The following is a 13,799-nucleotide window of genomic DNA, read 5'->3' on the forward strand; positions in this document are numbered from 1 at the left end:
GGAGACCACTTTTACTAGTGCAAGAAAAACAGTGGAAACAAGGGAAAGCAGACACAACCGCAGCAGCCCCTATTTAGCCCAGCTCAAATTACTGTGTAAGTGCATCCCTGCATCTTCACATCTGCAGTATATATTAATTTGTACACTGTAGAGACCAAGTAAAAAATTTCAGACTCTTACAAATGCTAGCAACCAATTTTAAAGTCAGCATTCATCATTGGTTCTGTAACAACTGAGATAACCTTCTCTCCCTTCCAGTTATCAATTATGATAATTAATATAAATTAATTTTCCACTTGTCCGAATCTTATTTGACAGAGATCAATGTTGTTACAATGTTTAGGTTTAAAAAGGAAACACACAATAGGACAAGTTTAAAAGCTAGAATTTAAAGATGTATAAGCCTTTAATTCATAAAAACTGTCTCTGCTTTTCCCAGCACATTCAGATTGCAGGCACAAATGCTTTGAGAAAAGTTACTAAGATATATCTGCATTTCTGCTCACCCTCTCTTGAAGAAGTTCCACAACTTGTTGTATACAGTCATTCACATCACAGGAATCAGTTTTCAGCACAAGCTCTGGGGCTTCCGGTTTTTCATACTCAGAATCAATCCCAGTAAAACCTACAGAATATAAGACAAAAATCTTGAAGTGACTTTTTCCAAAAGATTACTATTTTAACATTGTTCACAGTTTTCTAGATATAAACCAACACAACAGGCAAGAGCACAGAGTTTTAGCTTCCTTAATACAGGATTTCTTAAGGAAATCAACATTTTTTTTCTTTATCAGACCATCTGCTAATCCTACTACATGACTGCATCAAACTTCAGCATTCTGCAGCACATACGTAGCACGTTTTTGTTGGTGAAGTTATTTGGTTTATACTGTGAATAAAGAAAGGAGCACGGGCAGAACTGTGCATATCAACCCAGAGTTAGTCATCCGTCAGCTTGTGCTTCATTATTAGCTGTGATTGATTGATTGGTTTTTTTTAAAACACAAAGCCTGATGTTGAATGACCTGTATATATGTAAATTGACACTCATGCCACCAAGCAATACTCTGAAGAGTACGGAATCCCAATACCTATTACATTAGTTTAGCTAACATACCCATCTTAAGATAGCTGTTAATGTAAGGTAGATGTGTGTGTTTATTGTAGTTATAATAACTATCGTCACAGACTGCACAAGCTACCAGTGACACTTGTTCTGGCCTACTTAGCTAGCAATCTGCTTTGAAACAGAGGAGATTCTGACTAACCATGCATAAACAAAAAGGAAAAATCAAGCCCGAAGGCAAAGCATGTAAGCACAAGTCAGATCTGCAGCAGAAATATCAGCTGGGCTACAGCAACTGAACATCTGCATACTCTACAATTGTAAATGCAAACATTAAAACTCAAGTTTTTCACTTCAGACTTAAATACTCTCAAAATTAGTAGCTTAATTCCCCATCTAAGAAAAAGATCAATTGCTGCAGTACCCCATGTAATAAAGAAAGGCCGGTACACATTCCAAGAACTGTATACTTTGTAAGCATCTGATTACTGGAGGAGTGGGAATAGGGGGCAAAGAAAGCGTCCCATTACCATTACAGGAGAAAAAGAAGATAACAGTTGTTGACATTCCTTGTGAACAGGCAAGTTCAGTTAATATTCATCCTTCATATATCAGATAGGTCATAAGATACAGCCACTGCTAGACCCACTTGTAGCTTACTCAGGCACTGTATACTTCACTACCACTTCTAAAGTAACACAATTCTATTATGGGGCTTGTAAAATTAACAAAATATTAAGGAAGTACTACAGCACAGATAGGATTCTGTACCGAACTATGTCTTTGTATCGTGCCATCTCAAGCCATCTTGCTTTGATTCTGAGCAAACCTTAGTTCAGCCTTATTTATTCCTGGTCTTCACATGATATATTTGGTAGCGCTAGAAGTATCAAGCAACAAGTCATGTGGGATGTCTTAGATTTCTTGAATTTTATATCACTTTTGATTAATGGTGAGTTCATCATTACAGCATCTGCTAACACAGCACCTGAAAGTGATTACTTTAAAAATTGCTTTGCTTCTTAATACACGTAAGAAGTGCTGTCGTCAGCCTCTGCAAACTATAACACAGAGCAAAGAAGCACCTGAAACAATACTTGCAAAGAGTGATCATATATTTAAGCTTTTTTTTTATTGCAGGCTGTACTTAAATCTTGATCTGAGGCTGGGGATAGGAAAGCATTTTCATGGGCACTAGCATAGAACCCTAATTTCAAAAGAAAAGTTAGTCTCTTCAGAAGTGTTCTTAATGGTCTTTACAGAAAGATGGTGATCATGCTTTACTTTTTGTAAGAAGTTAGTAACTCTTATTAATGCAATTCTTTATAAGCTTCAGAGAGAATCAGGCTCTTTTTTAACTAGTCAATGGACACACAAAGGAGATAGACTAATCCTCAATCATAAGAGCTTGCAATAGAAACTATGTAATCTGCTCAAGGTTTTTCGATATGAGGATAGCCAGTTTTGCCCTTTTACTCTCCAATGCATTTAACTACTCAGTTGCATGAGCTAGAAGTCAATGCCAATTTTCTGCTCGGTCCTCTCCCCAGTCCATGCTGCTTTTAAGGGTGGTACACTCACAGACTTGAGCACATCCACTTATGTGGAGTCAAATTATACCAATGTTTCACTTATACAGAAAGTATGTGACTACATCTAGGTTCACCTTTAATTTCTCCAGCCCTGGCTTTCTTGTAGAGTCCTTTAACATCTCTCTGCTCACAGACATGCAATGGAGCATCCACAAATACTTCAAAAAAAGGCAAACTTGCCCCTTCATGAATTCGTCTGGCGTTATTACGATCCTGAAAGAAAATAGAAAAAAAAACCTAGAAGATTGCACCCACATATTGTTATTGCCTTTCTGCTTTTGAAGTTTGTTTTAAAGAAGCTGATAGTAAAATGTAAACAAGTTCTCAAAGTTTGAAAAAAGAAACATGATCTGATCAACCGGTGCCTTGCAAGCTACATCAGTTTGGCTACAGTTCATCACATGGTAAAAGCTGACATGAAGATCTGAGACAGTTTACATTAACCTGATTTATAACAAAACAAAACAAACAACCCAGGCATAGAGTGCAGAATTTTCTATACCTGCCCCTATCTTAAGAGTTACATCCCCAAGTTACATCATCTGCCTAGCTCACTAAAGTCAGAGGAGGTATTATCTGCTGCTCCTGATATGACCACCCTTCTCTCCAGAGTACCAGATTTCTCTACATTCATTAATCTGACAAGACTTGTATACTCCAAATATTATTTTATTTGTATCGCTTGCCAAGCATTGAAACAATTGGTGAATTTCATTCAGAGAACAAAAAACTTTCAAAATATCCACTAAAACCATCTCTTACTAACTATGGTTATTTTTCCTCATATCTAAGAATTCTGTTTTATTGCAGGACCTTGAGTTCCCCAAATTATTATCAGAAGAACTGTTTATACCACTATAACCGAAGAAATAACACCTTCTCATGCTGTGAAATGTCTGAGCTACAGCCCCTGGGTCATTCTTCAAGATTCTTGGTGTTCACACATCCTTTTTGTCTCTCCTATCCTTGTTCTCATACACAGATGAAAAAAGTCTTCACAAAACAATGTGAACATAGATTTAGGTTAATTTTCAGTATTATCTAATGTCACGTTGTATACACGGCATGAAATAAAGTAAAAAGAACTACAGGCAATTAAACATTTTTCCCTTAAGCCACTTGGTAAAATACAGCTCACGCCATTCGTTTACTGAGGGAGAAGTTGCTTTTAGAAACAATTTAACTGAGTCTTCAGGTTAAGTGTATACCTAGTCTTCATATTTATGAAGTACTGGAATCTACATGGATCAAACAAGATACTGTAATTTTAAGACTCTCTTTGGAGTATCATTTGGGTTTGTTCCTAATACTAGATTAATAATTCTGCCTAATAGACTGAAGGACAGTTCCAGTTATAGGGCTAATGTAAACTTTTTTTATATTTAAGATTAATGTTTCTGAAATTTGAGTAATCATCTCTAGAAAGCACAAATGTCAAAAAAAACCAAACAAACAAGGAAGCATTTGATTCTGGCTAGGTTCAGTGAGGGATTCCTATAACTAAAATTAAGTGAAATTTTGCATTTTGTATTTTCCCTCTAGAGGGTTTTCACATTTACCTTAGTATAAGGAGAGATGAAACTAGTAATGCACACCAAACCAGCATCTGCAAACAGTTTAGCAACCTCAGCAATACGACGGACATTTTCTTCTCTATCTTCTGGTGTGAAACCCAGATTCTTATTAAGGCCTTGGCGAATATTGTCACCGTCCAATGTGTAGCATGGAATACCATGGCATACTAAATACTCCTCCAGTGCCATGCTCACTGTAGTCTTCCCAGCACCAGATAGACCTGGAATATATATTTATATTGTTATTGAATATTATAAGCATAGGAACAAGATAGGGCAAATTGTAGTACGTGTACCACTGCTAGTATGAAAAACCCAAAGTGACAAGCGGCAGCAGCAATGCCTTTCGGAGATGCTTACCTGCAAAATAAGCCAAGTGCCTTTTACACAGACAATAGGTATAGGGAGAGTAAGGCACAAAGTTAAGTGCGTAATTAGAAGCAGACAAAAGACTTTGGCCTTGAGAACTGCTGCTGCTTATAGAGGTGGTGCACATTCCCCAGTGCTGCTGCTGGCAGTTGTTACTACCTGAGCAAACTAAATTCAGAAACCCAACACAGAGTTAAGATGTTACATTTATATCAGAAGAGGAAGGTCTCACACTGAAGTGAATTTCAGTCAACAAAAGAAATGGGATCAGACCAAACCACACTCTGTTCTTACTTCTTGCAGAATAACAGCACTGAATTAGACACCACAGACACAACAAAACTCACTCACTCAAGACACACACACCACAGTCATGCTCCACTAACTGGAGTGTGTCAGAAACAAGCAAAGACAATTTTAATATTCAACTTTGGTCCAGTTCAGAATCTTCGGCAACAAACCTTTGAACAATTGGGAAGTCTTGCTGGCACTAAAAAGTCTACCATTTGCTTTAAGTTGGAAATGTATTTAAATAATTTTCTAGACTAGATTTCAGGAGGTTAAATGGAGCACATGCTTCAGCTTATACAGGGCAATCAATTCCTAAATGGGACACAAACTCAAATATTCATAAGATGACATTAATCTTTTGAATAAGAAAAAAAATGAGGGTAATGGTAGTCTAAAAAAAATAGAACTAGTGGGTGAAGAAAAATGTTTTGATCTTTATTAGTGGTGGTTAAGATTTATTCTAGCTTTCAGAGAAAGAAGCAAAAAAAAAAAAAAATCACACAAAAGAGCAGTTTGGTATTACTTCCAAGACCTTTACAGCAAAGGATGACAATCATGCTAACAAGCATGTTCCAAGAAAACACAAAGTGCAAAGGAAACCTTGACACCTGCAATAGTTTAGGGTAATTTAAAGAAAAGGAGTCATTGCATTTGTTCCTCCTTCACTCAATTTAATATTCAGAAGATGCAGAGCAGTCTACTGAAAACATAAGAATATGTGTATCCCAGGACAAGTCCTACATAAGAACTTAAGCCAACACCTCTCTCTCAAAAAAAGCCCCTGCATCCATCTCACAAATTTCAGTATGGTTTGGCTCATACTCAAAACTCTAAAAAAAAATTGCAGAGTTCTGAATAATGACTTATCATCATCATACAAATTATCTACATTTTCTTGGACAACTCAAGTTCCTTGTGTCAATGCTTACCTGTCTACTTTGAAGAGAGCAACAGCTATACATGATGAAGCTGAATGTTATGACTTAAGCCAGAACCAGATTCCAAAAGGGGAGGTCCTGCTCTCTTGCTCTCCCTTCTCTCCACTCACACCATCCTACTTCTATTATTCCACGACCTCTGGTGCCCATTAGCCAACTCAGTTTGCTAATTATTTTTTTTTCCTTCCCCCCCCCGCCTTTTTTTGTGTGTGTGGAGGCTGTGTTAAGTTCACTGATGATTTAGCAAGTTGAATCAGCTCAATGTTGGGCTGGGCAAACACTACAGCTTGTGCGAGGCAAGAGAAGGAAAGCAAGGCTGGAAACAGAATAGTCTTCTTCTGGCAGTAATTAAGCATACCCCACCCTAGAAAATAAGTATGGCAGTCCAAATTAAGATTTCAGCAACTTCATAATTTACTTCTCATTGATGCAGTCTTTGACTTGCAATTTTTGTCCCCACATCTAGCTTGCTATTCACTCAAATGCTCTAGCTTTTCACACATCATTTGGTCTCTGATGTGTAATGAAATGCAAAAGTTAAGGTTACATAATAATGAATTTTAAAAACCGCTTTTGAGCTGACAAGTCTTCAAAATAACTTACACTCCCAAAATTGCATATTATTTTACACATGAAAGTAATGCTTTTCCACATTTTTGATACATTCCTCGGGGTTTTTTTTACTAGGACCCTCTGACTCGACAGCACAAGACATTCGTTAGAATTTAGCTCTCAAATAAATCTTAGCTTAAAAATGAAAAGTGATCTCTGAAATAATTTTCCATACACTCCCACCTCATGAGTGCTGAAGAAGTGAGAGAATCTTGAAGGGAGTATACCACCGTTTCAGCTTTTATTCTAAAGCCCAGCAGAGTTTTGAAGACTCATGTTTGCACAGTTCTAGAATGGCTAGTATTGCTTCCTTCAATGCCTACAGTCCATTTCACTCCCTGACATTAGTGCTCAAACATCTGCAATAATCTAGCTTCCCCAACACACTCTTCTTAATACCTTACAGCCTTTCTACTTTTCTGTATTCTACTACCACCCTTCTTCCTCCTGAAAAAAGGGAAATTGGGCATTAAGATTACATTTGTTTAAAAAGAACGATGACTGGAAAATGTTGCCGTGTAGATAACTAAGAAAACATTTTTATCATGATCTCTTTCAAAAGGATATTAATGAATTACCAGGAGAAACAGAAAGGCAGCCTACCAGATCATTCGAGCATTGAGAGACAGGCTGGAGCTACGTGACAGAAATAGGGAGAGAAAGGGCTCCATTCTTTTACCAAAGGAATACTTGACAGCAAGCTACTGTATCAAATCTGTTTGGAATGTCTCTCAGCAATTTGTTATCAACTACTGCTTTACCTTTCACACACATTCATTAACATTAGTGGAAACAAATTTTACTTAGTGTAGTAAGTTTCTCTAATACTCTGTGAAGATCTTTTGTATTGCAATACAACAGTGCTCTAAATGGTTTACAAACTAACTAAATAACACACTTAGTTATTTATTTTTTATTTTCAGTTTTAACTGAAAAAAACTCCAAAGGAAATATGTTAAAGCTTCCACGAACTTTGACAGACAGAACAAAAAAATCCCTTCACAGTTATGAAACAAAGCTGTCTTCCATAATTTACTTACCTCCTCTTTTTACAGTCAAACAATTCAGTGAAAAAACCATGGTGCTGATTTAAAAAAATAACTCCCAGTATGCATTGCCTTAACATGCAATTGCTGTCCAAAGGCATAGGTTTATATTGAAACGTTATTTCAACCCAAGGAGACAAGAACTTTCCAAAGAAAAGAGACCTTTACAACAAAGATTCAGAAACACAGACTAAAAAAAAAAGTTAGGTTTCATTTGTTAATAGGTAAAATGGACAGTAAGAAGAGCCAGAATTGGTTAAAACACAAAAACCACCCCCCACACACTACAAAACTCAAGTGGAATTAAGCAGCAGACAGTGCCAAATAAACAATGCTCCTCGAGCATTGAACAAAATACATTCTCAAGTTACTATCTGTCCCAGAGCAATTTCTTGCTAGTCTACCTAAAAATAGTCATAAAATTGCATCAAGGTCCTAGATTCCACAAACATTCAGCTTTGCATGAAAAAAAGGAGCTACAGCCAAGTAGCTTTTCAGAAGAGTAACTAAAATGAAAGAATCCTCAGAAATCCGTGACTGTACCTGTTAACCAGACTGTGCAGCCACGAAAACCACTTCTTGTTCCTACCACTTGGCCTCTCTTATTCCTGCTACATGATGAGCTTGGTAGGTAACGTTGGTTGCCCTCTGCATTCCCTGTAAAAGAAGCAGCTGATTAGGTCTTTAACTTCTGAAAGGGTGAGCTGGCAAAGCATACTAAAACTTTATTCACAGGCACAAAGAAAGACTTGGAGACAGACCAATGGAAGTAAAAACAATACCCAATCCATCAGCTGCAGCACAGATCAAAGGACACAAAGGAAATTAGAAAAGCCACCCATAGCAAACCACATCCCTTGTGCTCCTTCTGTGAAACTTGGGATTGCCAGGTTAGTCATCTACTACTTTCAAATACAACTTGTTTAAGAAAAATCAACTACAAAAATAGAGATGAACTGCTAGAGCTGCTAGACTTGACTTCTGTTCAAGTCATTTAAATCTAAGAAGATCAAATGGATTCTCTCTCTCAGCTAAAGGTTTCTGTCATAAAACAGCCTAACATTGGCTCATTTTTAACTCTTAAAAGGCCTTTTCATTGGAAACTATGCACGTCTGGTCCAACTTTCAGTTCAGCAGATATACCTCCAAACCACTCTGCCTTTACCTATGGCATCTTCGGTCTCCAGAATTGAGACAGTTATCATATATTCTGAGTGTTTAAAGAAAGTAGTATTTCTAAGTGACTTACTAAATAATTTACTTAAAAAGATGGGATTTTTGTAATATAATCTTAATTAAAACAAAGCTGTTACAGACTTTCTTAAAACTATTTATTCATCATAATAAGCTGCTGTACAAATATCTTAAGTAAGATGACACTGCTGTCAAACACATTTCACAATCTAAGGCAAGGGAACCCACAGCAAGATCAGCCTCAGCATTCCCTTAAGCTTTAATGGTATGTAGTCATATGAACTTTGTTCATAAAAGATCAAGACCTCAGATAACTGTACAGATCATGAACAATCAAACAGAAGAGAAGGCTTAAGAAAAAAAAAGGGTGTGTGTGTGAGAGGGATTAGTGGTATATGCAATGCTGCTTTGACTTCTCTTGCTCACAAACATATTGCAAGATATTTGCACTATCTTCTCTTTCATCATTGTATCAGTGCCAGCTGGAAAGGAAAGCACTTATGACATTTAATAAAAAAAAGAAAGAAGGGAGGATATTGATCTATGGAGTACTAGCAGAGAGCTGTTCATAGTTTTAGAGAGAGACACCACAAAGTAGTGTTAACAGAAAAATGGTATCTACTTGTGGCTTCAAGAACTGCTGCTACATCATTCTTCTGTAGAAAAACACTTCAAAAGTTTATCTATAACTTAATTGGAAATTATGAATTTGTGTGATTGTATGTCCCCACTTATATACACAGCTGGGCTCATAGTTAATACAAACAAAAACTCAAGGTAGGAACAGATGTTCAAGTTTTTAAATACAACAATTCAGTAATTCAGTGGTGACAGTCCAGCATCTAAAATTAGATGAAGACTGAATGCCAAGCCATAAGAAACCACCACCTGCAAACAGGTTATAACCATACAAAATGAAGTTATACTTGCTGATCATGTTATCTTCAAATAATTTATCTCCTAAAACAAAGCTGGTTTGCACACAAAGTCAATGCAATACAGTTAACTAAAACCAGAAGCCAGAGTCAAAAAATCAAAAAGTCTTTCTTCTTACAGTAGAAACAGTTATGCACTACATAAAATTGGAGATCTCAGCAAGCAAATGCATAAATTGTGGAATTAAAAACAACAAAAAGAATTTAAGTACTTAGCCTTCAATTAAAGGAAATATATACTGTGCATAGTGAACGTACACAGCAATTCAAACTAATACATTAATACCAACATTCTTTCTCATTAACTCCAGTTGTACTGTATTTTATCAGGCACTGGATAAACAGAAGACAGTCTCAAAGCACAGCTGCCATGCCACCGTCTCAGTAAGCTCTTTTACATTAAAACATAAAAACACACATGCTTTGCTTTTGACTCCAGGCAATGAGTCTATTATCAGACTGAAATACTTTGGAGGTCAAATGTCTCATCCAAGGAGACTTCTTCCAGTCCGTATTCAGTAAGTTACATCATTTTTATTCGTTTTCCAGAACTAGCAAAGCAGCAATGAAACTGATCAGGGTATTGCACTAGGAAGCAGGCAAGAAGGATTCTTAAAATGATGAAAAAGACACAACTTTAAAAAAGAAAAAACAAAAAAGTATCAAGTAACAAATCAGTAGAGATGACAAATCACAGCAATGAGAAGGCCAACAGATTGCTAAAGTAGAAGGCACACAAGTGCAACAGAGCAGGCAGCAAGCTCTGTGGTGGGACAATGATCCATCTGTACTTCAGAAGCAGGCATCTAAGACTAAAGGTTAAAGTGCCGACACAGTCTGAATGCATTCAGAAACACACCCATCCCCAGCAGCCCACCTTGTGTTTGTGTGCATGAGCACATAAACACGACAGCTCAGTAGTACTCCTGGGCAAAGTAGTAGCAAAATCCTCCTTATCTTCCAAGAGAAAACAGCTTTTTATAGAGGTGCTCTAAAGAGTTAATAATTTAGCAAGTCATTCTCTCTTGCTGAAAAAAAACCAAACCCACCCTAGTCATGTTTCCTAATCATGTCCACTTTGCTACTGCATGATTCACTACCACCACTGAGCAACAAAAGCTGAACATTGGATCCTCAACAACGAAAGTTTTTGATTACTATCCCTGATATGTACACTTACTACAAATATTGATGTGGCACAGAAAAATAGTCAGGAGCAGAAATCAGTGGCTCACATTGGTTGTGCTCTTAAATTATTTAGCCAGTCTTCAAATTCCTGTACATAAAATTTGATGAGTATTAATTGATGAAATTAAATGGCCATCCAAAATGATAGCAGAAACAAAGAACAGTCATTTCCTTTTACGCTATATCAAAGCCTCACTCACCTTGGAGACCCATATTATCAACGTTAAAAGAAATCAAACAGAAGAAAATGAGTAACAGAAAAACTCAACGTGATGAGCAAGTACTCTCTAAAAAAAGCTATTTAAAATTTCTTAGCCTAATTACATTCACTATAATAGTCCCTACTGAAAGGACAGGCTAGATTTTTGTAAAGAGGCTAATGAAAAAAAAGGGCATTAATCTCAAAGGTCTATTTATCTGCTTTTTTTTTTTTTTTCTTACAAACATTGGAAATTTCCTCTCTAACTTGCCGACAACAGTATTCCTTCCACCCCGTGTCACACATTAAGTGCTTCCACACTACTTATACAAACACTGCATTTTAATATTTTCCCTCCTACTCACCGTGTTAAATAGAAATAATGCTTCAGTCCACTGTGTTTCATTATAACAGTAATGTCAGTTGAGAAGGCTGACATATCCTTCCTTTCTTCTCCCCCACTACGCTAGTTTGTTTCTCACATGAAATCCAAAGTGCCACAATAGGCTAATACCTTTGTACTGAAGATAAAAAAATTGGAGTTTTAAAGTAACAAGCCTTTCACAGATGTGCACTGTAATGATAAGAGAGCAAGGAAGGATGACTCCGCAGCTTACTTTTTTTGGCATAAAGGTAACCTTTTAGCTTTGCAGGTAGTTGACCAGGGAAACGAATACAGACATCTAAGAACTATGGGAACAAAAGAAAGAAAGAATTTCCTTTTGGGGACCAAAAGGAAATACTAACTCTGTCAATTTCTCTATGTAAAGATTGGCTGAGATAGACTTGACCCATATTTTTTTTCTCATCTTATTCTTGACATTTTGCCCAGTTGCAACTATAGGGTTTTTTTACCAAAGCCAAACCTGACTATCAGTGCCAGACACCTTTGATGTAAGAACTCAGATCAGACATCCAGATGAAGAGCAAACCCAAGTTGCAACACCAAGATCAGAAGACAGCAGAAAGAAAAGATTATTGCTTAATTGTTTCATAGTTAACGGACATATCACTACACTGGCATAAACTGAATTTATTCTTCATTACTTCAGAGCAACAATGAAACATTGTGCTTCTACAGTCACTTCACATCAAATTTTAACCTTTCACAAAGCAAGACCTCTGGGGTAGGAAGTAAAGCTTTCGACGGCAAGCAGAGACTCCCCAAGCTACAGCACCAACTTGAGACAGCTTTGAGGTTGAAAGCATCAGGAAAGAACTGTGTAAAGAACAGGCATGGTTTCTATACAAACCATAGATACTCAAGAAGCTAATTGAGTATGGCTAATTCCATATTCTTCTGCTCTAAGGTGACAGCGTCGATTCCCCAAGCTAACGACTCCCATAAGCTAACAACAGCAACACATCCCAGCATCATTCTCTGAAATGTAGTCTTATCTTTAATGCCTTTCCCATTTCCTAATCATCTCAGATATTTTCTAGGTCATTTGCTAACTCGCTCACCATGTGCCTCTTATAAGTCAGGGATACCCCAAGAACACCACATTTTTATGACATTTATTCTTCAGCACTGTTAACTCAACCAAATGATAGGTTTCTTTTTCCCTCCAAACTGCTCTGCTCAATAGCCAAACAGCAACTCAAGCAGACTGAACATTGCCCATTTTCTTTGTCTACGTACAAACACAAGCAAGGAGAACAGACATAGTTCCAACATAAATATTTGACTACCACAGATGCTAAAACAGCAGCACCTCACCTGAGAGTCTGTTTGTTCACATATTTAGATGAGGTTTCAGGACCTGTTCACTAAAAGATCTGCCAGGAACGCCTTCCAATAGCTACTTTCTCAAATTCTGGTTTGACAATTTGTGCTTTGATTTGAACAATTGTGCTTGGGAAAGAAGAGTAAGCCCAGAAATGATACCTGCACAATATGATGTTTTACAGTTACTAAAAAAACCTAACAATCCACCAATCCATATTTTGCTGTAGCCTACAGTATTACATTTTCTCCCACTTACAACAAAAATTCTTACTTTTATCCTCACAACTGCCCTCCAGAATGCAGTTTGCCACAGTGATACTGATACAATAAGGCATCTAAATGCCTTTACATGCAGCACCACCCAATCTGCCAAATGCATGCTCTCCTGCCACTTACAGAGACTAGCTCATCTTTGCCAGATGTCCTAATGCTGGGACAGTTTCAAAAAATCACAGCAGCAGAAAGCAGCCAGAATCTTCTACAGTATTGCGGATACAAGCAACTCAGTGATAACCATACTATAAGGAGTATATCATCACATGCCACCTGCTGCAGTAACAGCATGACCAACAGTTTGTCCACCAGTGCTGGAGTGGAGTCATTGGCTGGCATCAGAGGAATGGACAAAAACAAAGCCAGAAATGCCTCTGCTGAATATGCTCTCAGAAACAAGAATCGGAGCAAGTTCTCTTTAGGAATTACCTGCAAAATGATGCAACACCTCAGTCATGTTAGGAATTCGAGCGACACTAAAGAAAGGGTTCCACAAGTCTTCCTACCAAGCTAGTGTAATGGCAGTATTTGTGGCTATGCTGTGTGCTGCTCTTTAACTTGGAGTTTGCTGTGCACAGAGGTGGGCTTCGTGAGGGGATTTCCACAGACAGAGGTGTATTTTGAATAGTGCTGGATGCCCAGAGACAGTTTGGAAGCCAAGGCTCTTCCTATTCTCCTAGGGGCCGCTAATTCCATTGGGGTATAATAGGTGGCTTTGACTTTGCTCTCAACTGAACAGACGCAGAGTCAGAAGTGCCAGAACATTTGTCTGTGGAGCATGTGAATCAGCAGC

The 13,799-nt window shown here is 37.5% G+C and overlaps 1 protein-coding gene across 1 annotated transcript in view; it reads right to left on the minus strand.

The window, feature by feature from the left end:
- PAPSS1 (3'-phosphoadenosine 5'-phosphosulfate synthase 1) overlaps positions 1-8,142 on the minus strand; it is a 39,713-nt gene extending 31,571 nt beyond the window's left edge. The window contains 5 exon segments of the mRNA XM_009327058.1: positions 507-625; positions 2,733-2,871; positions 4,218-4,453; positions 8,032-8,103; positions 8,106-8,142. Of these exon segments, the coding sequence (XP_009325333.1) occupies positions 507-625; positions 2,733-2,871; positions 4,218-4,453; positions 8,032-8,103; positions 8,106-8,142 (603 nt within the window).
- Positions 8,143-13,799: the final 5,657 nt, after the last annotated feature.

The sequence above is a fragment of the Pygoscelis adeliae genome, unplaced genomic scaffold (assembly GCF_000699105.1).
Source record: "Pygoscelis adeliae isolate BGI_AS28 unplaced genomic scaffold, ASM69910v1 Scaffold87, whole genome shotgun sequence".
Classification (NCBI taxonomy): domain Eukaryota; kingdom Metazoa; phylum Chordata; class Aves; order Sphenisciformes; family Spheniscidae; genus Pygoscelis; species Pygoscelis adeliae.